Here is a 25,468-nt window from a genome sequence, read left to right as displayed (position 1 = left end):
CAATGAATTTGGTAAAGTGGCAGGATACAAAATTAATGCACAGAAATCTCTGGCATTCCTATATACTAATGATGAAAAATCTGAAAGTGAAATCAAGAAAACACTCCCATTTACCATTGCAACAAAAAGAATAAAATATCTAGGAATAAACCTACCTAAGGAGACAAAAGATCTGTATGCAGAAAATTATAAGACACTGATGAAAGAAATTAAAGATGATACAAATAGATGGAGAGATATACCATGTTCTTGGATTGGAAGAATCAACATTGTGAAAATGACTCTACTACCCAAAGCAATCTATAGATTCAATGCAATCCCTATCAAACTACCACTGGCATTTTTCACAGAACTAGAACAAAAAATTTTGCAATTTGTATGGAAACACAAAAGACCCCGGATAGCCAAAGCAATCTTGAGAACGAAAGAAGGAACTGGAGGAATCAGGCTCCCAGACTTCAGACTATACTACAAAGCTACAGTTATCAAAACGGTATGGTACTGGCACAAAAACAGAAAGATAGATCAATGGAACAGGATAGAAAGCCCAGAGATAAACCCACGCACATATGGTCACCTTATCTTTGACAAAGGAGGCAGAAATGCACCGTGGAGAAAGGACAGCCTATTCAATAAGTGGTGCTGGGAAAACTGGACAGCTACATGTAAAAGTATGAAGTTAGATCACTCCCTAACACCATACACAAAAATAAGCTCAAAATGGATTAAAGACCTAAATGTAAGGCCAGAAACTATCAAACTCTTAGAGGAAAACATAGGCAGAACACTCTATGACATAAATCACAGCAAGATTCTTTCTGACCCACCTCCTAGAGTAATGGAAATAAAAACAAGAGTAAACAAATGGGACCTAATGAAACTTAAAAGCTTTTGCGCAGCAAAGGAAACCATAAAGAAGACCAAAAGACAACCCTCAGAATGGGAGAAAATATTTGCAAATGAAGCAACTGACAAAGGATTGATCTCCAAAATTTATAAGCAGCTCATGCAGCTTAATAACAAAAAAACAAACAACCCAATCCAAAAATGGGCAGAAGACCTAAATAGACATTTCTCCAAAGAAGATATACAGAGTGCCAACAAACACATGAAAGAATGCTCAACATCACTAATCATGAGAGAAATGCAAATCAAAACTACAATGAGATATCATCTCACACCAGTCAGAATGGCTATCATCAAAAAATCTAGAAACAGTAAATGCTGGAGAGGGTGTGGAGAAAAGGGAACCCTCTTACACTGTTGGTGGGAATGTAAATTGATACAGCCACTGTGGAGAACAGTATGGAGGTTCCTTAAAAAGCTACAAATAGAACTACCATATGACCCAGCAATCCCACTACTGGGCATATACCCTGAGAAAACCATAATTCAAAAAGAGTCATGTACCAAAATGTTCATTGCAGCTCTATTTACAATAGCCCAGAGATGGAAACAACCTAAGTGTCCATCATCGGATGAATGGATAAAGAAGATGTGGCACATATATACAATGGAATATTACTCAGCCATAAAAAGAGACGAAATTGAGCTATTTGTAATGAGGTGGATAGACCTAGAGTCTGTCATACAGAGTGAAGTAAGTCAGAAAGAGAGAGACAAATACCGTATGCTAACACATATATATGGAATTTAAAAAAAAAAATGTCATGAAAAACCTAGGGGTGAAACAGGAATAAAGACACAGACCTACTAGAGAATGGACTTGAGGCTATGGGGAGGGGGAAGTGTAAACGGTGACAAAGCGATAAAGAGGCATGGACATATATACACTACCAAACGTAAGGTAGATAGCTAGTGGGAAGCAGCCGCATAGCACAGGGAGATCAGCTCGGTGGTTTGTGACCGCCTGGAGGGGTGGGATAGGGAGGGTGGGAGGGAGGGAGACGCAAGCGGGAAGAGATATGGGAATATATGTATATATATAACTGATTCATTTTGTTGTGAAGCTGAAACTAACATACCATTGTAAAGCAATTATACTCCAATAAAGATGTTAAAAAAAAAAAAAAAACTACAATGAGATATCACCTCACACCGGTTAGAATGGGCATCATCAGAAAATTTACAAACAACAAATGCTGGAGAGGGTGTGGAAGAAAGGGAACCTTCTTGCACTGTTGGTAGGAATGTAAATTGATACAGCCATTATGGAGAACAGTATGGAGGTTCCTTAAAAAACTAAAAATAGAATTACCATATGATCCAGCAATCCCACTACTAGGCATATACCCAGAGAAAAACATAATTCAAAAAGACACATGCACCCCAGTGTTCATTGCAGCACTATTTACAATAGCCAGGTCATGGAAGCAACCTAAATGCCCATCAACAGATGAATGGATAAAAAAGATGTGGTACATATACCCAATGGAATATTACTCAGCCGTAAAAAGGAATGAAATTGGGTCATGTTTTGAGACGTAGATGGATCTAGAGACTGTCATACAGAGTGAAGTAATTCAGAAAGAGAAAAACAAATATCGTATATTAATGCATGTATGTGGCACCTAGAAAAATTGTACAGATGAACTGGTTTCCAGGGCAGAAGTTGAGACACATATGTAGAGAACAAACGTATGGACACCAAGGGCGGAAAGCCGCCGGGGGCGGGGCGTGTGATGAATTGTGCTATTGGGATTGACATGTATGCACTGATGTGTATAAAATTGATGACTGATAAGAACCTGCTGTATAAAAAAATAAAATAAAATTCAAAAAGTAAAAAAAAAAAAAAAGAAGATACATGCACCCCAGTGTGCACTGCAGCACTTTTTTACAACAGCCAGGACATGGAGCCAGCCTCAGTGTCCATCAACAGAGGAATGGATAAAGAAGATGTGGCACATATATACAATGGAATATTACTCAGCCATAAAAAAGAATGAAACGATGCCATTTACAGCAACATGGATGGACTTAGAGATTGTCATACTAAGTGAAGTAAGTTAGACAGAGGAAGACAGTATCATATGATATCACTTATATGTGAAATCTAAAAAAAGACTACAAGTGAACTTATCTGCAAAACAGAAATAGAGTTACAGATGTAGAAAATAAACTTATGGCTACCCGGTGGTAAGGGAGGAGGGGGATAAATTGGAAGATTGGGATTGACACGTACACACTACTATATATAAAATAGATAACTAATAAGGACCTACTGTATAGCACAGAGAACTCAATACTGTGTAATGGCCTATATGGGAAAAGAATCTAAAAAAGATTGGATATGTGTGTATATATATATATAACAGATTCACTTTGCTGTACACCTGAAACTAACGCAACATTGTAAGTCAACTATACCCCAATAAAATTTTTCTTTTTTAAGTATTCTTCATATGAAAAATGCAATAGGTTTTTCAGTGAAACCCATACATAAGAGTACCAATTATACAGTTGTCTGTTCTTGGTGGGAAAATCTAGCAGTTTTCTCACATGATTATCATATTCACAGAGATCATAACATTACATCTCCTCAGACATCAGCATTGCAAAAATTGGGGAATAGTTGTTACAGATTCAATAACTTATCCAAAATGGCTCTTGTGCAAGGTATCAGTTTTACTTTTGCAGTTCCTCTTTGTAGTTAAGTCTCCACTCTAAGGTGGAGATTTTACCACATAAATTTTTTAAAATTTTATAGAAATACAAACATTTGATTTACACAGTTGTGTTAATTTCTGCTGTACGCAAAGTGACTCAGTTATATATATACTTTTTCATATTCTTTTCCATTATGGCTTATCACAGTGTATTAAATATTGTCCCCTGTGCTATACAGTAGGACCTTGTTGTTTATCCATCCTATATATACTAGTTTGCATCTGCTAATCCCAAACTCTCAATCCTTCCCTCCCCAACCCCCACCTCCTTGGCAACCACAAGTGTGTTCTGTATGTCTGTGAGTCTGTTTGTGTTACTTAGATATGTTCATTTGTGTCGTATTTTAGATTCCACATATAAGTTATTATCATATTGTATTTGTCTTTCTCTTTCTGACTTACTCACTTAGTATGATAATCTCTAGTTGCATCCATGTTGCTGCAAATGGCATTATTTCATTCTTTTTTATGGCTGAGTAGTGTAGTATTTCATAGTGTGTAGATAGATAGGTAGATAGATAGATAGATATACACACACACACACCATATCATCTTTATCCTTTCATCTGTCAGTGGACATTTAGTTTGTGGACCTTTAGGTTGTTTCCATGTCTTGGCTATTGTCAATGGTGCTGCTATGAACATAGCAGGTGCATGTATCTTTTTGGATTATAGTTTTGTATGGATACATGCCTAGGAGTGGGATTGCTAGATCATGTGGCAACTCTGTTTTTAGTTTTTTAAGGAACTGCCATACTGTTTTCCATAATAGCTGCACCAGTTTACCTTCCCACCAACAGTGTAAGAGGGTTCCCTTTTCACCACACCCTCCCCAACATTTATTGTTTGTAGACTTTTTATTTATGGCCATTCTGACTGGTGTGAGGTGGTACCTCATTGTAGTTTTGATTTGCATTTCTCCAATAATTAGCAATGATAAGCATCTTTTATCTGCCTATTGGCCATCTGTATATCTTCTTTGGAAAAATGTCTATTTGGGTCTTCTGCCCGTTTTTCGTTTGAGTTGTTTGGTTTTTTGTTACTGCGTTGTATGAGCTGTTTGTATATTTTGGAAATTCTTGTATCCTTCCACCTTGCTGAATTCGTTTACCAGTTTTAGTAGTTTTTGTGTGGAACCTCTAGGGTTTTCTTTTTTTTTTTAATATAAATTTATTTATTTATTTATTGGCTGCTTTGAGTCTTCATTGCTGTGTGCGGGCTTTCTCTAGTTGCGGCAAGCAAGGGCTACTCTTTGTTGCAGTGCATGAGCTTCTCATTGTGGTAGCTTCTCTTGCTGCGGAGCATGGGCTCTAGGCACGCAGGCTTTAATAGATGTGGCACACTGGCTCAGTAGTTGTGGCTCATAGGTTCTAGAGCGCAGGCTCAGTAGTTGTAGCACATGGGCATAGTTGCTCCACGGCATTTGGGATCTTCCCAGACCAGGGCTCAAATCCATGTCCCCCGCATTGGCAGGCGGATTCTTAACCACTGCACCACCAGGGAAGTCCTAGGATTTTCTGTATATAGTATCATGTCATCTGCATCTAAGGACAATTTTACCAATTTGAATACCTTTTATTTCTTTTTCTTGTCTGATTGCTGTGGCTAAGACTTCCAATACTATGTTAAGAGAAGTGGTAAGAGTGGGCATCCTTGTCTTGTTACACATTTTAGTGGGAAGCTTTCAGCTTTTCACTGTTGAGTATTATATTGACTCTGGGATTGTCATAAATAGCTTTTATTATGTTGATATATTCCCTCTGTACCCAGTTTGGTAAGAGTTTTTATCATGAATGGGTGTTGAACTTTATTGAATGCTTTTTCTGCATCTATTGAGCTGATCATGTGGTTTTTATCTTTTCTTTTTGTTGATGTGGTGTATCACATTGATTGATTTGAGTATGTTGAACCATTCTCGTGACTCTGGAATGAATCCAACTTGGTTATGGTGTATATCTCTTACCACATACATTTGTTCAGTGATTTCTGATTAAGTATCATTAATTTGATGTAAAATAAGGCCAGTTTTATTTACATATATTGATATATACAGTATATCATTAATTAATATACAAAAATCTCCTTGTAATATGATTATAGCAACTAGAGCAACATGTTTCTAAGGGTTCAGAATCAGCTACTGGTTGGAAACCTTTATAAAAGTTTTAATTTACTTTTCTGTCAGAAGTATTTTATTGCCCTTATCAACTCATCTACAAAGATGAGGAACCAAATTTCACATGGGAGACCTATAACTGTAGGAAAATCCTATTTTATTTTATTTCGTTTTTTTATTTCTTTTTATTTATTTTTTTTATTTACTTTTTGTGGTACGCGGGCCTCCCACTGTTGTGGCCTCTCCCGTTACGGAGCACAGGCTCCGGACGCGCAGGCTCAGCGGCCATGGCTCACAGGCCCAGCTACTCCGCAGCATGTGGGATCTTCCCGGACCGGGGCACGAACCCGTGTCCCCTGCATCAGCAGGCGGACTCTCAACCACTGCGCCACCAGGGAAGCCCCATTTTGTTTCATTTTATTTGGCTGCGCTGGGTCTTCGTTGCGGCGCTTGGACTTGTCTAGTTTTGGCACCCGGGCTGTCTAGTTGTGGCCTGCAGACTCCAGAGCGCACGGGCTCGGTAGTTGTGGTGCACGGGCTCTCTAGGTGTGGCGCGCCGGCTTAGTTGCCCCGCGGCATGTGGGATCTTAGTTCCCTGACCAAGGATCAGACCCGTGTCTCCTGAATTGGAATGCGGATTCTTAACCACTGGACCACCTGGGAAGTCCCTGTAGGAAAATCCTGTTACTTTAAAACCCCCATATTTGTCAGTGTTCCCGACCTGCCAAGAGTGACATTTCTTACTCCCTTTAAATTATGGGATTCCATAAGCCATAGAATAAATAGCAGGCCATTTTCCTGAGAGGACTGTATAGGTATCATTTATGCTTATGAAGTGTACATCTTGTCCTTATTAGTGATCTTGTCATATGAAATTAAATAAGATTCTTCATGGTTACAAATTTGTTTTATCCAATTATATATCATACTGAACCTACATAATTTAACTACATGGTCATAAAAAGTATAGAAACCGTTAGGTAATAGAAAATTTATTTGTTGGTCTCTGCCCCCAGTTTCTGATATAGGACTCCTAAAATCCTTATAATTTCCTAAGGGATTGGAAAATTTAGGAGCGTCTCTTGTTCTAATATTTGTCTTTGACTCTATCCCTGAAACAGGGCTCCCAAAACCCTTGTAAATTCCTAAGTGATAAGAGCACTATGAGCATCTTTTTTTTTCTAAAAGGCATCTCTGGGTGGGCTCCTGGATGGCCCTTGGTCATCAGAAAGTCCAAGCCATGATTAGAAGTTGGAATTTTCAGCCCCATCCTGCCATCCTCCAGAAAAGGGAGAGGGCCTGGAAATTTGAGCTAATAATTGATCATGCCTATGTTAGAAAGCCTCTATAAAATCCCAGTAGTACAGAATTCAGAGCTCTTCCAGGTTGGTGAACAATTGGAGGTACAAGGAGAGTGACACACCCAGAGAGGTAATGGAGACTCTACACCTCTTCCCACATACTTTGCCTATGCATCTCTTCCATCTGGATGTTCACCTGTATCTTTTATCATAATCTTTAATAAGCTGGTAAACGTAAGTAAGTGTTGCCCTGAGTTCTGTGACTGGTGAACAGCTATAGCAAATTAATCAGACCTGAGAGAGGGGGTAATGGGGACCTCCAATTTGTAGGACATAAGTTGTGGATAAACTGGGGACTTACTATTTTCAGTTGACATCTGAGGTAGAGTGGAGACAGACTTGTGAGACTGAGCCCTTAACCTGTGGGATCTGACAGTGTCTCCAGGTAGGTAGTGTTAGACTTGAGTTAAATTTTAGGACACCTAGCTGGTGTGAAGAGAATTGGTTGACGTAGTGAAAAACTTCCGCACATTTTATTACCAAAGGTGTCAGAAGTCAAGTGTTCTGTGTAAAAGTAAGGTGATACACAGGAAAGAAACTCACAGTAGGGCAGAACTGGGTGTTTTGCACATAGGAAGGAAAATGGGTTTTTCGAAATAGGAGCATAAAAAGCAGTTTACATTATATGTACACAGGCATACCTCAGAGACACTGCAGGTTCAATACCAGACCACTGCAATAAAGTGAATATTGCAAGAAAGGGAGTCACACGGAGGTCTTCGTTTCCCAGCGCATGTGAAAGATATATTTACACTATACTGTAGTCTATTAAGTGTGCAATAGCATTATGTCTGAAAAAACAATGTACATGCCTTAATTAAAAAACACTTGATTGCCAAAAAGTGCTAACCGTCATCTGAGTCTTCAGCGAGTTGTAATATTTTTGCTGATAGAGGGCCTTGCCTCGACGTTGATGGCTGCTGACTGATCAGGGTGGTGGTTGCTGAAGGCTGGGGTGGGCTGAGGCAGTTTCTCAAGACAAGGCAGCAGTGCAGTTTGCTGCATCTTTGACTCTTCCTTTCATGAATGATTTCTCTGCAGCATGCAGTACTTATTTTTTTTCTCTCATGCAGTGCTCTTTGACAGCATTTTACCCACAGAACTTCTTTCAAAATTGGAGTCAATCCTCTCAAACTCTGTCACTGCCTTAGCAACTAAGTTTATGTAATATTCTAAATCTTTTGTTGCCATTTCAACAAAATCTTCACAGTGTCTTCACCAGGAGTAGATTCCATCTCAAGAAGCCACTTTCTTTGCTCATCCATACGAAGCAACTCCTCATCCGTGAAAATTTTACCACGAGAGTGCAGGAGTTCAGTCTCACCTTCAGGCTCCCATTTCTAGTCCTCTTGCTATTTCCACCACATCTGCAGTTACTTCCTACACTGAAGTCTTGAACCCCTCAAAGTCACCCATGAGGGCTGGAAACGACTTCCAAACTCCTGTTAATGTTGATATTTTGACCTCCTCCCGTGAACCACAAATGTTCTTAATGGCATCTAGAATCTTTTCCAGAAGGTTTTCAATTTCCTTTGCCCAGATCCATCAGAGGAATCATTATCTGTGGCAGCTGTAGCCTTATGAAATGTATTTCTTAAATAATAAGACTTGAATGTGGAAATTACTCCTTGATCCATGGGCTGCAGAGTGGATGTTATGCTAGCAGGCATGAAAACAACATTAATCTCGTTGTACATCTCCATCAGAGCTCTTGGATGACCAGGTGCATTGTCAATGAACAGTAATGTTTTGAAACGAATCTTTTTTCCTGAGCAGTAGGTCTCAACAGTGGGCTTTGTCAACAGATGTGCTGTCGTCCAGGCTTTGTTGTTCCATTTGAAAGAGCAGAGGCAGAGTAGATTTAGCATAATTCGAAAGGATCCTAGGATTTTTGGAATGGTAAATGAGCACTGGCTTCAACTTAAAGTCACTGGCTGCATTAGCCTCTAACAAGAGAGAGTCAGCCTGTCCTTTGAACCTTTGAGCCAGGCACTGACTTCTCTCTACATATGAAGTCCTAGATAGCATCTACATTGAAAATCTGTTGTTTAGTGTAGCCACCTTCATTAATGATCTTAGCTAGATCTTCTGGATAACTTGCTGTAGCTTGTACATCAGCACTCGCTGCTTCGCCTTGTACTTCGATGTTAAACCTCATGAAGCAACCTCTGCTAGCTTCAAATTTTTCTTCTGCAACTTCTTCACATCTCTCAGCCTTCATAGAACTGAAGAGAGTTAGGGCCTTGCTCTGGATTAGACTTTGGCTTATGGGAATGTTGTGGCTGGTTTGACCTTCTATCCAGACCACTCAGACTTTCTCCATGTCAGCAATAGGGCTGTTTTACTTTCTTATCATTTGTGTGTTCACTGGAGTAGCACTCTTAATTTCCTTCAAGAACTTTTCCTTTTCATTCACAGCTTGGCTAAATGGCGCAAGAGGTCTAGCTTTCGGCCTGTCTTGGCTTAAGGCGTTGCCTTCCTCACTAAGCTTAATCATTTCTAGCTTTTGATTTAAAGTGAGAGACGTGCGACTCTTCCTTTCACTTCAACTCTTAGAGGCCACTGTAGGGTTATTAGTTGGCCGAATTTCAGTATTGCTGTGTCTCAGGGGATAGGGAGGCCTGAGGAAAGGGAGAGAGACGGGTTTGGGGTGGGGGCGTGGGAGACGGGGGTGGGTGGGGATTGGCTAGCTGGTAGAGCAGTCAGAGCACATACAGCATTTATTAAGTTCACCGTCTTATATGGGCATGGTTTGAGCCTCCCCAAAACAATTACAAGAGTAACATCAGTGATCACTGATCATAGATCACCATAACAAATATAATAATAAAGAAAAAGTTTGAAATATTGTGAGAATTACCAAAATGTGACACAGAGACAAGAAGTGAGAGAATGCCCTTGGAAAAATGGCACTGTAGACTTGCTCCAAGCAGGGTTGCCACAAAACTTTCAATTTGTAATTAAAAAAAACACAGTACCTGCAAAGTGCAGTAAAATAAGGTAAGATGTGACTGTATATATAATATTGTGAACAGTTTTTTAGGTTAGACCAATCAGCATGTATCTTCTTTTTTAAACAGAAATTTTATTAAGTTCTCCTGTAGGCTTATAATTTATATTAAGAACATTTACAGGATTTTTTTTTCTTAATTTAAGGCTTTGGAACAGTATACCAGTTAAAAAGTATTTAATTTCAGTGTGTACAGTGATCACCTAATAACTTCAGGGTTATATAGAAAGATTAAGAAGAAAGAAAAGGTCTTTATTATACACTCATTAAAATATATTTACTACAGTTAAATCAATTTTATAGTCCTAGGTAATTCTTATTTTGCTGATCTTGAGTTAAACTGTCTGCTTTCACAAAATCATTTGTTTCCTGGCTAAAAATTTCCTGGAAATTCTAGCTCTGTCCCTTTTTATAGTCTAACAAGTATCTGTTTAAGGTGATGCTATCAGTTATAACTTACAGGGAAATCTGTACCCATAATCTTATTGCCACTAGTATCATTAGTCAAAAATAACTGAGATTGTCATTTACTGAGGGGTTTTTGATACTTCTTCCAGCAGTCTTAGTCATAAAGATTTAACCAAAAATTTCTCAGAGAATGAAAACATTATAGAAAGGTAAGACACTGACAATTCTCCATACTCTTCTAATGCATCCAGTAAAATATATGTTATGATTGTCACTAACTGACAAGGATTTCAAACCTAGGGAAAAAAAAAAAAGTTCTTGATAAAGAGGATAAAGTTTTTGACAGTTACTGTTCCAATCAAGTATAGGAACATTAGTGTACTTTTCTCCAGTCTTAAAAGTACACAGTGAGACTTCCTTGGTGACACAGCGGTTAAGAATCCGCCTGCCAGTGCAGGGGACACGGGTTCGATCCTTGCTCCGAGAAGATCCCATATGCCACGGAGCAACTAAGCCCGTGTGCCACAACTACTGAGCCTGCGCTCTAGGGCCCGCGAGCCACAAGTACTGAGCCGATGTGCCATAACTACTGAAGCCCACGCGCCTAGAGCCCGTGCTCCACAACAAGAGAAGCCACCACAGTGAGAAGCCCACGCACCACACGGAAGAGTAGCCCCTGCTTGCCACAACTAGAGAAAAGCCCATGCACAGCAGCAAAGACCCAATGCAGCCAAAAATAAATAATTTTTTTAAAAAAACAGCATTCACTTTATTAAAAAATAAAATAATGTCAGGGACTTCCCTGGTGGTCCAGTGGTTAAGACTCTGCACTGCCACTGCAGGGGGCCAAGGTTCTATCCGTGGTCAGGGAAGTTCTGCAAGCCACACAGTGTGGCAAAAAAATAAATTTAAAAAAAGCAAGTGTGGGAATAAGTCCTTGGTGTGACTTACCAGCTGTCTGGGAAACTTCTAAGATAGTTTGAGTATAAAAGACATCTTAATAGTTTTATTAATTTGAGTTTTGGGCCTAGATTAGAGTTGACAAGGTTTGAAAATAAGATGATAAATACCTAAAGCCAAGAAATGACTGTAGACAATATTTAAGATAAACCTAATAGCATTAATTGCATAATACCAATTAATGATTATTAGGAACACTAACTTTTTGTATTTTTCCTTAAATAATCATATATTTTTCTCCCATATGATGGTGGATTTGCCTGTTTTAATTAGATATCCTCTTATCCAAATGATAAATTATTAAAACTAATAATCTACCGAAGAGAGAGAAAGTTGGCCACAAATACTGAATTGGTTACATTTATAAATAGAACATTGTGAAAGGCAAACTAACTTCTTTTGACAATAAAGGCAAAAGAGTTTTTTTCATTTACACACTTAAACATAGCACTAGTAGTCTCATTTTTGCAACTTCAGCCATAGGCTAGAGTAAACACCTGTCACAGCAAATTTTTTTTTTTTTTTTTTTTACTGTCCAGCCTACTGTAAGTTACGGCAGTTTTGTATCTGAAATGACTACTCTTCATTCCTACAAGTATAAAAATTTTCTCCTGTGATTTGAACTGATAGTGGCACACAAATGAATACCACAGAAAATGCCAGGAATGTTCAGAATCTACAAGACAAACTGACAGAGACAACCAAATTCTCTCTCTTAATATACCACTCCTCAGAGCTCACACAGAATGGAGTATTTAAAACAATGAGAGAGCTTTCCATGTTGTTGTAACCAACAGGGAAATAAATGGTTATGTCTAAATTAGAACCAAAGTCAGACTTGGCTAAGAACTAGGAAAACAGTTTCTCACATGATTATCATATCCATAATGATGTCATGCGTCTTAGGTATCAGCATTGCAAAATCAAGGATAAATTTGAGTTTTTTAGGGAATCAGTTGGTAATTGATAGGATATATTCAAGGTTTCACTTATTTGAGGGCGTAAAACTATGCAGGTGACCCTGAATTTTTTTGTGATTTTGCATGTCTGTTCACTTCAGGGTGCCAGATATTTTCTTTCGCGACTACTGCCCCCTATATGCTTGCTTACCCTGTTGGCACCAGGGTAAAATACCAGTTTTGCTTCCATTCCTTTGTTAGCTAAATGAAAACTTTTATGTTATTTCTTTAAGTAGTTTGGATATGTCTTGAATCAAGGTGTAGACCAAATTTTCTTTCATGCTGAGTGCTTGGTTCTAGACACAGTTGTTTTCTTGATCTATTTGACTTTGATGATGAAGAAATATAGTTTTTAGTTGGTTAAAAAATTCATCTTTGTGTTCACAATCATTTTTGAGGGCCACGTTTTTAAAATGAGAAAAGTGGTCTTTAGATATAAGTAGAACAGTCTAGCATCTTTCCTTTCCTTCTTTGTAACTGTCCCCCAAACTACTTACCACTGCCTTTAAACTTTTACATGACTTAGTTTCTAACTTTACCTGGACTGCTTCAGCCTCCTTTCATTTCTTCTAATTCTCCAATCTCATTTAAACTTTCGTCTTATACCAGCTATTTCCTCTGCCTGATCTTCCTTCATTTCCCAGATCCTCTCCTGAGTATCAGTAACATTTACATTTTAGCTTAATGTCACTTCCTTAGAAAAGCCTTCCCAAATTACTTGTTATTCATCACATTTTAATTATTTGCCTAGCATTTATTATTTTCTGGGTTGGTTTTTTTTTTCATTTTCTTAGTTTTTCTTATTTCCTTATTGTATATCTACCCAAGTAAACTATCTTTTTCCCCACTGTTTCTTAGTACTTGGAACAGGGCCTGGACTTAATGAGTGCTCAGTAATTGTTGAATAAATAAATGAATGATCCACTAGAAAGAACCAGTCTTCAAATAAGAACTAAAGATTCTATAAATAACTTCTTTGGGTCTCAATTTTCTCATCTGCAAAGTGTGTATTAACATACCTACTTGTTACAAGATATAATAGACTAGACTTGTTTTTTGAAAGGCAGTATGTCATAATTCATGAAAGAAATATATCCACCTTGCTTTATTTACTGGAACTTTAAGCCAAAATAAAATCAGAGTCGACTGAATGAGGCTCTCCTCTTTCTCATTTCCTTTTTCCTCCATTTTTTTCCCTTCCTTTCATGTATCTGTGAAATCTCTTCAGGTTTTGATCTCATAACAAACATTAGGAACGCAGACCCAGTAAGATGAGTGGAAGAGGTAAAAGCTGATGGGACATGGTGGATTAAAATAAAAAGAATAGTAAATGAATAGGAGTTTAGCAAGAAACTAAGGTTTTCATCTTGAATCTCCTTGCCAGCTACAAAAATTAAAGCAAGTCAGTTAGCTTTGTAGAGCATCAGTTTTCAAATCTGTAAACTAGAGTTAACATTTCTTACCTACTTCACGGGATTGACATAAATGATAATGTGTGAAAGTACTTTATAAACTATAAATCACTAACCAAATATAAGGCAGTCATTATGATCAGATCTGAAATTTAGGTTCCTTCTGCAAAACTGTTGGAGAATGCTAGTGCATTGGAGATGCATTGGAGAATGCATCTTATGTATAATTCCTAAAAGACAATTTCAGAAATTCGGATTTTAAAAACATACGAAAATACATAGTATCCCTCCCCCCCAAAAACATGGGTTTAAGGTTTAAGCCACTGTTAAAACAAATACTCTTTTTTTCCCCTATTCACAATTTTATTTACAAACCAGATATGTATATAAGTCAACTATTTTTGACATGTAGAAGTCGTCACACAAAATAATTCATGCACATAAACCATTTGTTATTGTTAATTTTCTTTGTCCCTTTTTATAAGAGTCACATGAAATGACTAGTTTGGGATCAGAATTATAGAAAAATAACATACTTTTGTAGCTACACTTTAAAATAATTATCACTCTAAATTGTGAATTTGGAATTTTGCTTACTTTATGATATCTATAGCTCAATTGGATTACATAAACATTTTTTAATTAATTAAAGCCCCCCAGTATTTTTGCATAAATTACTGTGAAGCCAAGTTCATTCCTTATTATATTTATAAAGGTGATTTTTAACTCAAAATAGTATCGCATTCTCTTAAATTGAGTATAATTGACCTACAACACTATGTTACTTCCAGAGGTACAACATAGTGATTCAATATTTCTATACATTACAAAATGATCACCACTAAAACAAATATTTGATAGAGTGATTTTTTTTTTCTATTTTACCACAAGAGGAAATTTCATTGCCTCTCACTGTTTTCCATTCTTTTCTAATCACAGCCCAAAGAGCCGATTGATCCAATTAAAGAAAGAGAAGCTGGAATACACTCCGGGAGAGCATGAATATGGATTATTCCCAGCCCCCATTCATGTCGGTGAGTACTCAGTATACACAATATATTACTGAGAGGAAATGGTATTTCTTGAGTTTGGGTGAAATGTCTTTGTATTCTTATTATTTCTACATCTCCAGTGGGGTCAAGTCGTTACCATTTAATTATAGGTACTCTGAAGAATTTTGCAAACCCTTTTGCCGTCTAGGGGTCAAAATGACGTAAATCTTATTCACCGGAGTTTCAATAAACACTATATCTGTAACATTTGATTCTCTAAGTAAATCATCTAGGAAAACCCAACTATTCATTACTTCAGTTTCAAGTGTTTTCTGTGTTCAAAGGGAGATGATTTGTGGATATGTAATAATCAAAGGAAAAGGGCCCACTGCTTTTTCTGATCGTTTATATGCTTGAAAATTGATCAAGATTTATCTCTCTATTTATTTTTGGAGAAAATTCAAGTCTTTGTTTAGCATTTCAATAATAATACCTTCCAGGATCATACTGTTGAGCTTATCAGATAAGTAAAGTGTACCTAGAAGGCATCCTGGATTTCCTGGATTGGCCTCATCCAATCCATCTACAAGTTCTGTTATTTTCATCCTTGAAATATATCCTACTTCTCTTCAAATTCCATTGTCATTATTCAAGTCCATGCCACTGTTATCTTTTGCTCAGGCCATTGCAATAGCTTTCTAAAAGATCTGTCCACTTCCATTCTTGCTCCCTTCCAATCTACTCTCCACACAGTAAAAAGGGAAATGATTTTATAACTTAAACTAAATCGTACTTGAAACCTTTCAGTGTTCACCATTAAACTATAAACTCCTTACCCCAACTCTTGGGAATGATCTGGTTCCTGACTACCTCATTTTTCTGCCTCTGTCGTTTCCCATATTTCCCTTATAATCACTGTATTATGTGTCATGCTGGCCTTCTTTCAGATTCTAGACCATACCAAACTCTTTCCAACCAAAAGATCATTATGCTTATTATTACCATTGCCTGCAAAGCTCTTCTTCAAACTTCCCATGGTGGATTTCTTCTCATCCTTTGAGGATGAGCTAAATGTCAGTACCAGCTTAAATATTATTTTCTTTAAAATTTTTTTGCTGATTATCCTACAAAAGAGGTTCCTTCCTCTATATCAAGTCTGTATCAGAGCACCCTGTTTACTTCTTTCTGTAATCTATAATTACTATATTTGTTTACTCATTTAGTAATGTCTCCTCCACCAGATTATAAGCTCTAGGAGCACAGGATCATTTGTCTTTCTTATTCTCCTTTGATTTCCCCATGCTTCGTACATAATAGAAGTTTAACAAATATTGGTTATACAGTGAAAGAAAAGGAGAAATTAGAATACATAATTGAATATAGGGTGAGAATTTTTTTTTCCAGGAACAGCTTATTTGTGTAGTAGATGTTGATCCAGTGCTTTTAGTGTTCTCTTCAACTATGACTCTTGACTCTCTTGACTATGGGGCTTTTCTGTGTGTTATGATTATCTAGTTCCTTTTTTCTCCCCAGAGGGCCCAGCACCAGCAATGTATTTAAAGCAACAGGGGTAGACAGGTTCTGCAATAGAGATTTGTTTGCTTTAATTATTCTGTATTGGGTGGCTAGAGAATAGTTTAAGTACAACAAGCATTACAAGGTTTAATTCTCAGCTAGATAACTGTACTATTGCTTACTTAAAAAAGGTAAGAGTAAATTCCGTATTCTCTGGGCTTAGTGCCAAAGCTCTTTTGAAAGAGCCTTTTGTTTTTAGTAGTGAGGTCATAGCAGTGGAAGAAGGTTCTCAGCAGACTTAGCTATTTCCTAGAACGTGCTAATGATAAATAGGCTTTGAAAATAAGAGGTAATTTTAAAAATTCTGTGTAAAGGAAAACGTGACCATTTTGGTCTCACTGGTTTTGCTCTGGATGGGAAATTGGCTAATTCATAACTCAAATTTTGGAAAGAAGCTCTGAGTATTCAAGGGGGTGATAGAGTCAGTTAATTCCAAGGGAGATGAGATGAATAATGGATAGGCCAATATTTCTGTCACATATCTGGCATGAATAGTGGTTAAGAGGTCCAGAATGGAAATCCCTTAATTTAAATAAAGGTTTTCTCTCTCTAAATCCCCACTTTAGTCTCTTACTAAGACTAATCTGTACTCAGTGGTCTGCAAATTAAGTAAATAATGGAAAAACCTATCCAAGTAGTGGGGCTTTTTTCTTGTGAAACAAGACATAAAATCAGGCTGTTACAGGATAAAAATTTTTTTTCTGGACAGTGCTGTTTTGTTGTTCAGATAATAATTTATGATTAGGATAGGGAGGGAGGCCAGTCAGCTGTTTCAAACAGGTCACTTCCAGTATCATGTAAACAAAGAGCCTGACTTTGAGTCAGCCAGACCTAGGTTCATCTCTGTCTTTGCGATATTAGTTATGTGAATAAAATAGTTATACAGATAAAATAATAATGCATCTTATCAATGGAGTCATTCAGTAAATGGCAGGTAATACTTATTTTTTAATTTTTAATGAAATCAGGTTTCTTTATCTCTTTAGAGAAATGCACTTCAAAAAAATTTACTTTTTATGATAAATACTCATTTATCAAACTGTATATTATACCTTTACACTCTCTTTACATTCTTAGTCAATTGATTTTTTACAACAGTGCCACAACAGTTCAATGAGGAAAGCATGGTCTTTTCAACAGATGGTTACTGTGATAGCTGAATATGCACATACAAAAGGATAAAGTAATTCAAAATGGATCATCAACCTAAATATAAGAGCTAAAATTATAAAACTCTTAGAAGGAAAGCATAAGAGTAAATCTTTGTGACCTTGGACTAGGTAATAATTTCTTAGGTGTCTGACACCAAAATCATGTACAAAAAAACAGACAAATTGAACTTCATCAATATTTAAAACTTTTGTGCTTCAAAGAACACCATCAAGAAGCTGAAACAACCCACAGAAAGGGAGAAGCATTTTCAAATCATATATCAAGTAAGAGACTTGTATCCAGAAACCCATATATATAAAGAACTGTTATAATTCAACAATAAAAAGACAAACAACAGAATCTTTTCAAGAGTAAATGATTTGAATTGATCTTTCTCCAGAAAAAGATATAGAAATGGTCAATAAGCATATGAAAAGATGCTCAACATCATTAGTCATTAGGGAAATGGATATCAAAACCATAATGAGATTATCACTTCACACCCACTGGGATGGCTTTAATTAAAGGATTAATGAGGGTGTGAAGAAACTGGAACCCTCATACATTGCTGGTAAGAATGTGAAGTGGTGTAAACCTCTTTGGGAAACATTTTAGTAGTTCCCAACAAGTTAATCACAGACTTAATATAAGACCTAGCAATACTGCTGCTTAGATACATACCCAAAAGAATTGAAAACATAAATCCAAAGGACTTCCCTAGTGGTCCAATGGTTAGGATCCTGTGCTTCCACTTGGGGCGGGGGGAGGGGTGTATGATCCCTGGTCAGGGAACTGGAATCTTGCATGCTGTGCGTAAACAAAATGTGATATATCTGCACAAAGGAATGTTATTGGGCAATAACAAGAAATTAAGTACTGAGACATGTGACAACATGGGTGAACCGTGAAAACATTATGCTTTGTGAAAGAAGACAGTCACAAAAAAAAAAAAGACAGTCACAAAACACCACGTGTTTTATGATTCCATTTTTATGAAATGTCCAGAATAGGCAAATACATAGAAACACAAAGTAGATGAATGGTTTCCAGGGACTGGGGGTAGGGGAGAATGTGGAGTGACTGCTAATGGGTACAAGGTTTCTTTTGGGGATGACGAAAATGTTCCCAAATAATGTTGATTATATTAGTCAGAGGTCTCCAAGGAAACAACCAATAAGATATATAGGGAGAAAGGTTTATTTTAAGGACTTGGCTTACGCAGTTGTGGAGGCTAGCAAGTCCAAAATCTGCAAGGTAGGCTGGCAGCATGGAGACCCAGGAAAAAGTTGATCTTGCAGCTCAAGGAGTCTGAAGGCAGTCTACTGACAGAATTCACTCTGTGGAAGTCAGTCTTTATTCTTTTGAGTCCTTCATCTGATTGGATGAATTCTACCCACATTATGGAGAATAATCTGCTTTCCTTGGAATCTTTTGATTTGCATGTTAATCTCATCCAAAAAATACTTTGACAGACACATCTAGAATCATGTTTAACCAAATATCTGGGTACTGTGATCCAGCCAAGTTGACACATAAAATTAACCATCCTGTAGTGATGGCTACACACTCCATATACTAAAACCCACTGAATAGTACATTTTAAAAAGTTGAATTTTATGGTATGTGAATTTTGCCCCAATAAAGCTGTAATTTTGAAAATGTATATTATATTTATGTTGGTTTGGTCAGGCATATATTTATAAAAATTACAGTGATTATACAATGCAAAAGAAAATTTTTAATGCTTTGAGCTTTATGTTCACAGCTACTTTTAGTGTTAAACACTTTTTTGTAGAGTAGGAGGATAGATTGTTCAATAAAAGAATTTCAAGCAAAAAAAACATATAATATTAAGATAAAATTCCCCAGAATAAGTGAAATAGAAATAATGTTCAAGGATAAAAAGAAATGATTTAATTTTCTAAATGTTAAAGAAGGGAGTATTCCTTTTTTAATGAATAGTGATAAGTATTAAATCCCTATGGTATGCAGTTTCATCATTTTTAAACGCTGTAACCAAATATTACATCATTTGCAACTGTTTAAACTTTACATTTAAAAATGCATAAGGGAGGGCTTCCCTGGTGACGCAGTGGTTGAGAATCCGCCTGCCGATGCAGGGGACACGGGTTCGTGCCCCGGTCCGGGAAGATCCCACATGCCGCGGAGAGGCTGGGCCCGTGAGCCATGGCCGCTGAGCCTGCGCGTCCGGAGCCTGTGCTCCGCAACGGGAGAGGCCCGCGTATTGCAAAGGAAAAAAAAAAAGAATGAAAATGCATAAGGGGATTCATAGTTTTTCAAAAAGCTTCTGGGGAGTATGAGAGCAAGAAAAATGAAGACATAGGCTTTCACATTTGGCTTCTGGCATCAGTTAGGCCTTGAGTCAAATTCCACCTCCAACAATTACTAGCTGTGTGATCCTGGGCAACTTGACACATCTCAAGGCCTCAAATTCTTTTTTTTTTTTTTTTTAAGGCCTCAAATTCTTTAGTGTAAAATAGAAATTAGTATGAATATTAAATAAAATAATGCATGTAAAATACTTAGCACAGTACCTAACAGAGTAATCATTCAATAACTGGTAATTACTGAATTGAAGCTGTTTTTGCAGTAGACTTATCAGTCAACAAGAATCCATTACTTAGTATGTAGGCTCTTCTTTTTACTCTAACAGTTGTTGTGAAATATATCGTGATACCCTTTTCTGGTGAGCTCAGAAAAGAATTCAGAATCCTTCTCAACATAGCTTTTGTCATTTGCCCCTATAAGTCATTCAGACTTAGGCCAAATCTTGACTGCTTTTCCTGATACAGTGGAAAGAACATAGGCCTTATGTGCAGAAAAGAATTAAAATAGCAGACCTAAGACTTCTATTCTTAGAAAGTCCTGCTTACAAGGTTGGCCATTAGCTGGCATCTGGAAACTTGAATAGTAAATAGTTCCCTCTATTATAAAACTTTCCCTAGATGGTAAGAGAGTCTTACTGTGCCTACCATGTATAAACTGTATGGTTTCTGCTGAACACTTGGTTTCATTCAAAGAGAATGGAATTTTGGTACATCCTAGGTAGAGGGTACCTAAATGACCAGCCACGAATTAAAACCTTGGGTGCTGAGTTTCTAATGAGCTCTCTTGTTAGCCAACATTTTACACGTATCGTCACAGTACATTGCCAAAGATTGCATCTTGCATGACTCTACTGAGAGAGGACTTTTGTAAACTTGTGCCTGGTTCCCTCCAGATTTTGCCCAATGTATTTTTTCTCTTTATGGATTTTGCTTTGTGTCTTTTTGCTATACTAAAATATAGCCATGAGTCTGATTATATGCTGAGTCCTGTGAGTCACCAGACCTGAAGGTGGTCTTGGGGACCCTCAACACACCTTGGAATCAAACACAAGAGACTCCTCTTTTCATTTCACACTCTTGTAGCTAAGTGATCTTGAACAAGTTAATTATCTACTCTACATCTCAGCATCTTCACCTATATGTTGAGACTGTTTCCAACCTGAGTTGTGAGGATTAAATGATACTTATTTTGAAATAATTAACACAGAGTGGATACCCCCTCCCCTTGGTTTACTATGACCAAGTAAAGTTGTCCCTCTGTATCTGTGGGGTATTGGTTCCAGGAGCCTCCTCAGATATTAAAATCCAAGGATGTTCAAGTCCCTTATATAAAATGGTGTAGTATTTGCATATAACCTACACACATCCTCCTGTAGACTTTTAATCATCTCTAGATTACTTATAATGCTGTGTATATAGTTACCAGCACTGGGAAAATTCAAGTTTTGCTTTTTGGAATTTTCTGGAATTTTTTAAAATTTATTTTTGATCCAAGTTTGGTTGAATCCATAGATGCCTAGAACCCACAGATATGGAGGACTGACTGTACTCAATGTCAATGAGAAGAGTAAAGCCATCCCACTGATTTCTAGAAAACTGGTAGATGATAACGAACAGAAATCAGTAAAATATTAAACAGACAATAAGGGAACAAAGATTTGAAAACAGCAACAAAATTAATAACCTCTCGCTGCACTGATCAAGACAAAGGAAGAGGTAACACAATTTACCAGTATCCATACTAATGGTCCTACAGTCATTAAGAGGCTAATAATATAAATAACTTTATGCCAATACGTTTAACAATATATGAAATGGGCAAATTCCTTACAAAATACAACTTATAAATGAAATTAAACATCTGAATATCCTATAATTGTTTAAAGAAATTGAGTTCCTTACTAAATCTTTCACATGAAAAATTCCAGAACTGGGGCTTCCCTGGTGGCGCAGTGGTTAAGAATCCACCTGCCAATGCAGGGTACACGGGTTCGAGCCCTGGTCCGGGAAGATCTCACATGCCGCGGAACAGCTAAGTCTGCGCACCACAACTACTGAGCCTGCGCTCTAGAGCCCGTGAGCCACAACTCCTGAGCCTGTGTGCCACAACTACTGAAGCCTGTGTGCCTAAAGCCCGTGCTGTGCAACGGGAGAAGCCACTGCAGTGAGAAGCCCACGCACTGCAAGGGAGAGTAGCCCCCACTCTCCAAACTAGAGAAAGCCCGAGCACAGCAACAAACACCCAATGCAGCCAAAAAAAAAAAAAAAAATTCCGGAACTAAACGGTTTTCCCTTGTGAACTCTTATATATATTTGAGAAACAAATAACACCAGTCTTAACACAAACACTTTGTGAAAGTAGGGGAGAAACAATTCCCAACTCATTTCATAAGCTTAGTGTAACCCTGATAGAAAACCTGACAAAGACTTTAGTTGAAAAAAACAACTACAGAACAAAGTTGATTATAAACTCTTAGAACTAGAAAGGAATTTCCTTAGTGTTACATTGAATAAAAAGCAGATCATACTTAATGATAGGATATTGAATGCTTCCTTCTAAAATTGGAAAGAAAGTAAAAATGTTCACTCTATTTACTTATTTTCAGCATTATTCTGGATGTTCTACCAGTGCAGTAAGGCAAGAAGATGAATAAAAGTCATAAAGATCAGGAAGGAAAAAGTCAAACTGTTTCTGTTTGCAAATAACATGATCGTGTATGTAGAAAATCCAAAGAGATGCACTAAAAAGTTACTACAACTGGTAGCAAGACTACTGGGGGAAAAAAATCAGTATATAAAAATCAATTGTATTAAAAACCTAAATACACTCCTACCATACAATCCAACAATTGAACTCCTTGGTATTTACCCAAAGAAGTTGAAAACTTAAGTCTGTGCAGTAACCTGCACACAGATGTTTAAAGCAGCTTTATTCATAATTGCCAAAACTTGAAAGCAACCAAGATGTCTTTCAGTAAGTGAATGGATAAACTGTGGTACATCCAGACAGTGGAATATTATTCAGCACTGAAAAGAAATAGCTATCAAGCCATGAAAAGACAGTGAAAAATTTTAAATTCATAGTACTGAATGAAAGAAGCCAATCTGAAAAGGCTACATACTGTATGATTCCAACTAAATGACATTCTGGAAGGCAAAACTGTGGAGACATTAATAAGATCAGTGATTGCCAGTGGTTTGAGGGGAAGGAAGGATGAATCTACAGAGCACAGAGGATTTTTAGGGCAATGAAACTATTCGTTGTGATACCTTAATGGTGAATACATATCATTATACATTTGTTCAAAGTCATAGAATATGCAATACTAAGATACTGATGTAAACTATGGACTTTGAGTGATAATGATGTGTCAGTATATGTTCTTCAGTTGTTAACAAATGTACCGCTCTGGTGAAGGATGTTGATAATAGGGTAGGCTATGCATGTTTAGGGGCAGGAGGTACATATAAAATCCCAAAATCTCATAACATAATACAAAAATGTCTAGGTTTGAATTGAAAATCATATGTCATACCAAGAACCTGGGAGATCTCAAACTGAATTTTAAAAGGCATCAATGTATGCCAACACCAAGATATTAGAATTATCTGACAGATTTTACAACAATTATGATTTTTAAAAAACACTTCAACAAGCAGTTATAAACATGCTTAAAACATAAAAAGATAGAAAGCCTTGGCAAAGAAATGAAAAATAGGAAAAACATATAATTTTTAGAATTGAAAGATGCAGTAGCTGAAATTAAAAGCTTGGGGATAGACTCAACAGCAGAATGAAAGATATACAGGAAAGAATCAGTGAAGTAGGTGATGGAGTGTTACAAGTATTACCCAATCTGAACAAAAGAGAAAATAGACATTTAAAAAAACAAACAAACTGGAGGCTATGGGACCATGACAAAAGAGCTAATATTTATGTTCTTGGTGTCCTGGAAGGAGAAAAGAAAGAAGGTAGAGATTAAAAAAAGTACTTGAGTAAATAATGTCTTGAAAACTTCCCAAATTTGGCAGAAGACATAAACCTTCTGATTCAAGAAGATGAGCAAACCCGGAACAGGGTATATATAGTCAAAGAAATCCATGCTGAGACACATGATCAAACTTCAGCATACTAAAGACAAAACAATTTTAAAACAATGAGAGAGAAATGACTTCATATCCATAGGGGTAAAACAAATCAAATGACAGTGGATTTCACGTCTGAGCTCATGTAAGTGGCACATTTTTCAAGTACTGAAAGAAGAACTGTCAAACCAGAATCCTATACCCAATGAAAATATCCTTCTTTCAGGAATTGAAAGAAGCAAAGGATTCTTAGGTTTGTTGCCAGCAAATCTATCCTATGGGTAAAGGAAGTTCTCTAAACAGAAAGAAATAAAAGAAGGAACCTTGGAACATCAGGAATGCAGAAAGAATACAGTAAGCAAAAATATGGGCATTTACAATAGGCTTTCCTTCTCCTTCTGAGCCTTTCTAAGTAATTGTTTAATGGATGAAGCAAAAAATTTTAACATGGTTGTACTTTTTTTAACAGCTTATTGAGGCACAATTCACCCATTTTAAAGCACACAGTGGTTTTGGTATATTACATTATTAATTTTAACTTGAGGTAAAATATACATAACTTAAATTTTGCATTTTGACCATTTTTAAGTATAAGGTTCAGTGGCACTAAGTACATTCACGCTTTTGTGCAACCATCACCCCTCTGCATTTCTAGAACTTTTTCATCATCCCAAACTGAAACTCTGTACCCATTAAATAACAATTTCCTATTCTCCCCTTCCCCCAGCCTCTGATAACCACTGTTCTTCTTTCTAGCTCTATGATTTGACTATTATAGGTACCTCATATAGGCGAAATCTTAACAACAATATTTGTCCTTTTGTGTCTTCCTGATTTCACTTAACATAATGTCTTTATGTTAACATAAGTTCTTCCATTTTGCAGCATATATGAGAACTTCATTTCTTTTTAATGGTGGATAGTATTCCTTTGTGTGTGTGTATGTATACATACGCACACATTTTGTTTATCCATTCATCTGTCAATGGACATTTTCTAATGTTTTCACTTTTTTGCAATTGCGAATAATACTGCTATAAACATTGGCTTACAGAATTCTCTGTTGAGGACCCCTGGTTTCAGTTCTTTTATGTGTGTACCCAGAAGTGTAATTGCTTTATCATATGGTACATCTACAGACTATACCACTTTACAACCCCACCAGCAAATCTTAAGAGTTCAGTTTCTCCACATCCTTGGTAGTACTTGTCATTTTCTGTTTTTTTCTGTAATAGCCATCCTAACAGGTGTGAAGCAGTGTCTCGTGGTTTTGATTTTCATTTTCCTAATGATTAGTGATGTTGAACATCTCTTTAAGTACTTATTGGCCATTTGTATATCTTCTTTACTGAAATGTCTACTCGAGTCCTTGTCTTTTTTTTTTTTAACAGTAGGTCCTTTTTGGTTATCTGTTTTAAATATAGCAGTGTGTACATGTCAATCCCAAACTCCCAATCTAT

The 25,468-nt window shown here is 36.9% G+C and overlaps 1 protein-coding gene across 4 annotated transcripts in view; it reads left to right on the top strand.

The window, feature by feature from the left end:
- ASH1L (ASH1 like histone lysine methyltransferase) overlaps positions 1-25,468 on the top strand; it is a 217,150-nt gene that overhangs the window by 134,098 nt on the left and 57,584 nt on the right. For all 4 annotated transcript variants that reach the window (XM_060031254.1, XM_060031244.1, XM_060031235.1 and 1 more), the window contains one exon: positions 14,795-14,889. In XM_060031254.1, coding sequence (XP_059887237.1) covers positions 14,795-14,889 — 95 coding nt within the window. The remainder of the gene's footprint in view (positions 1-14,794; positions 14,890-25,468) is intronic.

The sequence above is a fragment of the Delphinus delphis genome, chromosome 1 (genome assembly GCF_949987515.2).
Source record: "Delphinus delphis chromosome 1, mDelDel1.2, whole genome shotgun sequence".
NCBI classification, from domain to species: domain Eukaryota; kingdom Metazoa; phylum Chordata; class Mammalia; order Artiodactyla; family Delphinidae; genus Delphinus; species Delphinus delphis.
The sequence above is the reverse complement of the archived record's forward strand: the minus strand, read 5'-3'. Positions and strand labels throughout refer to the sequence as shown.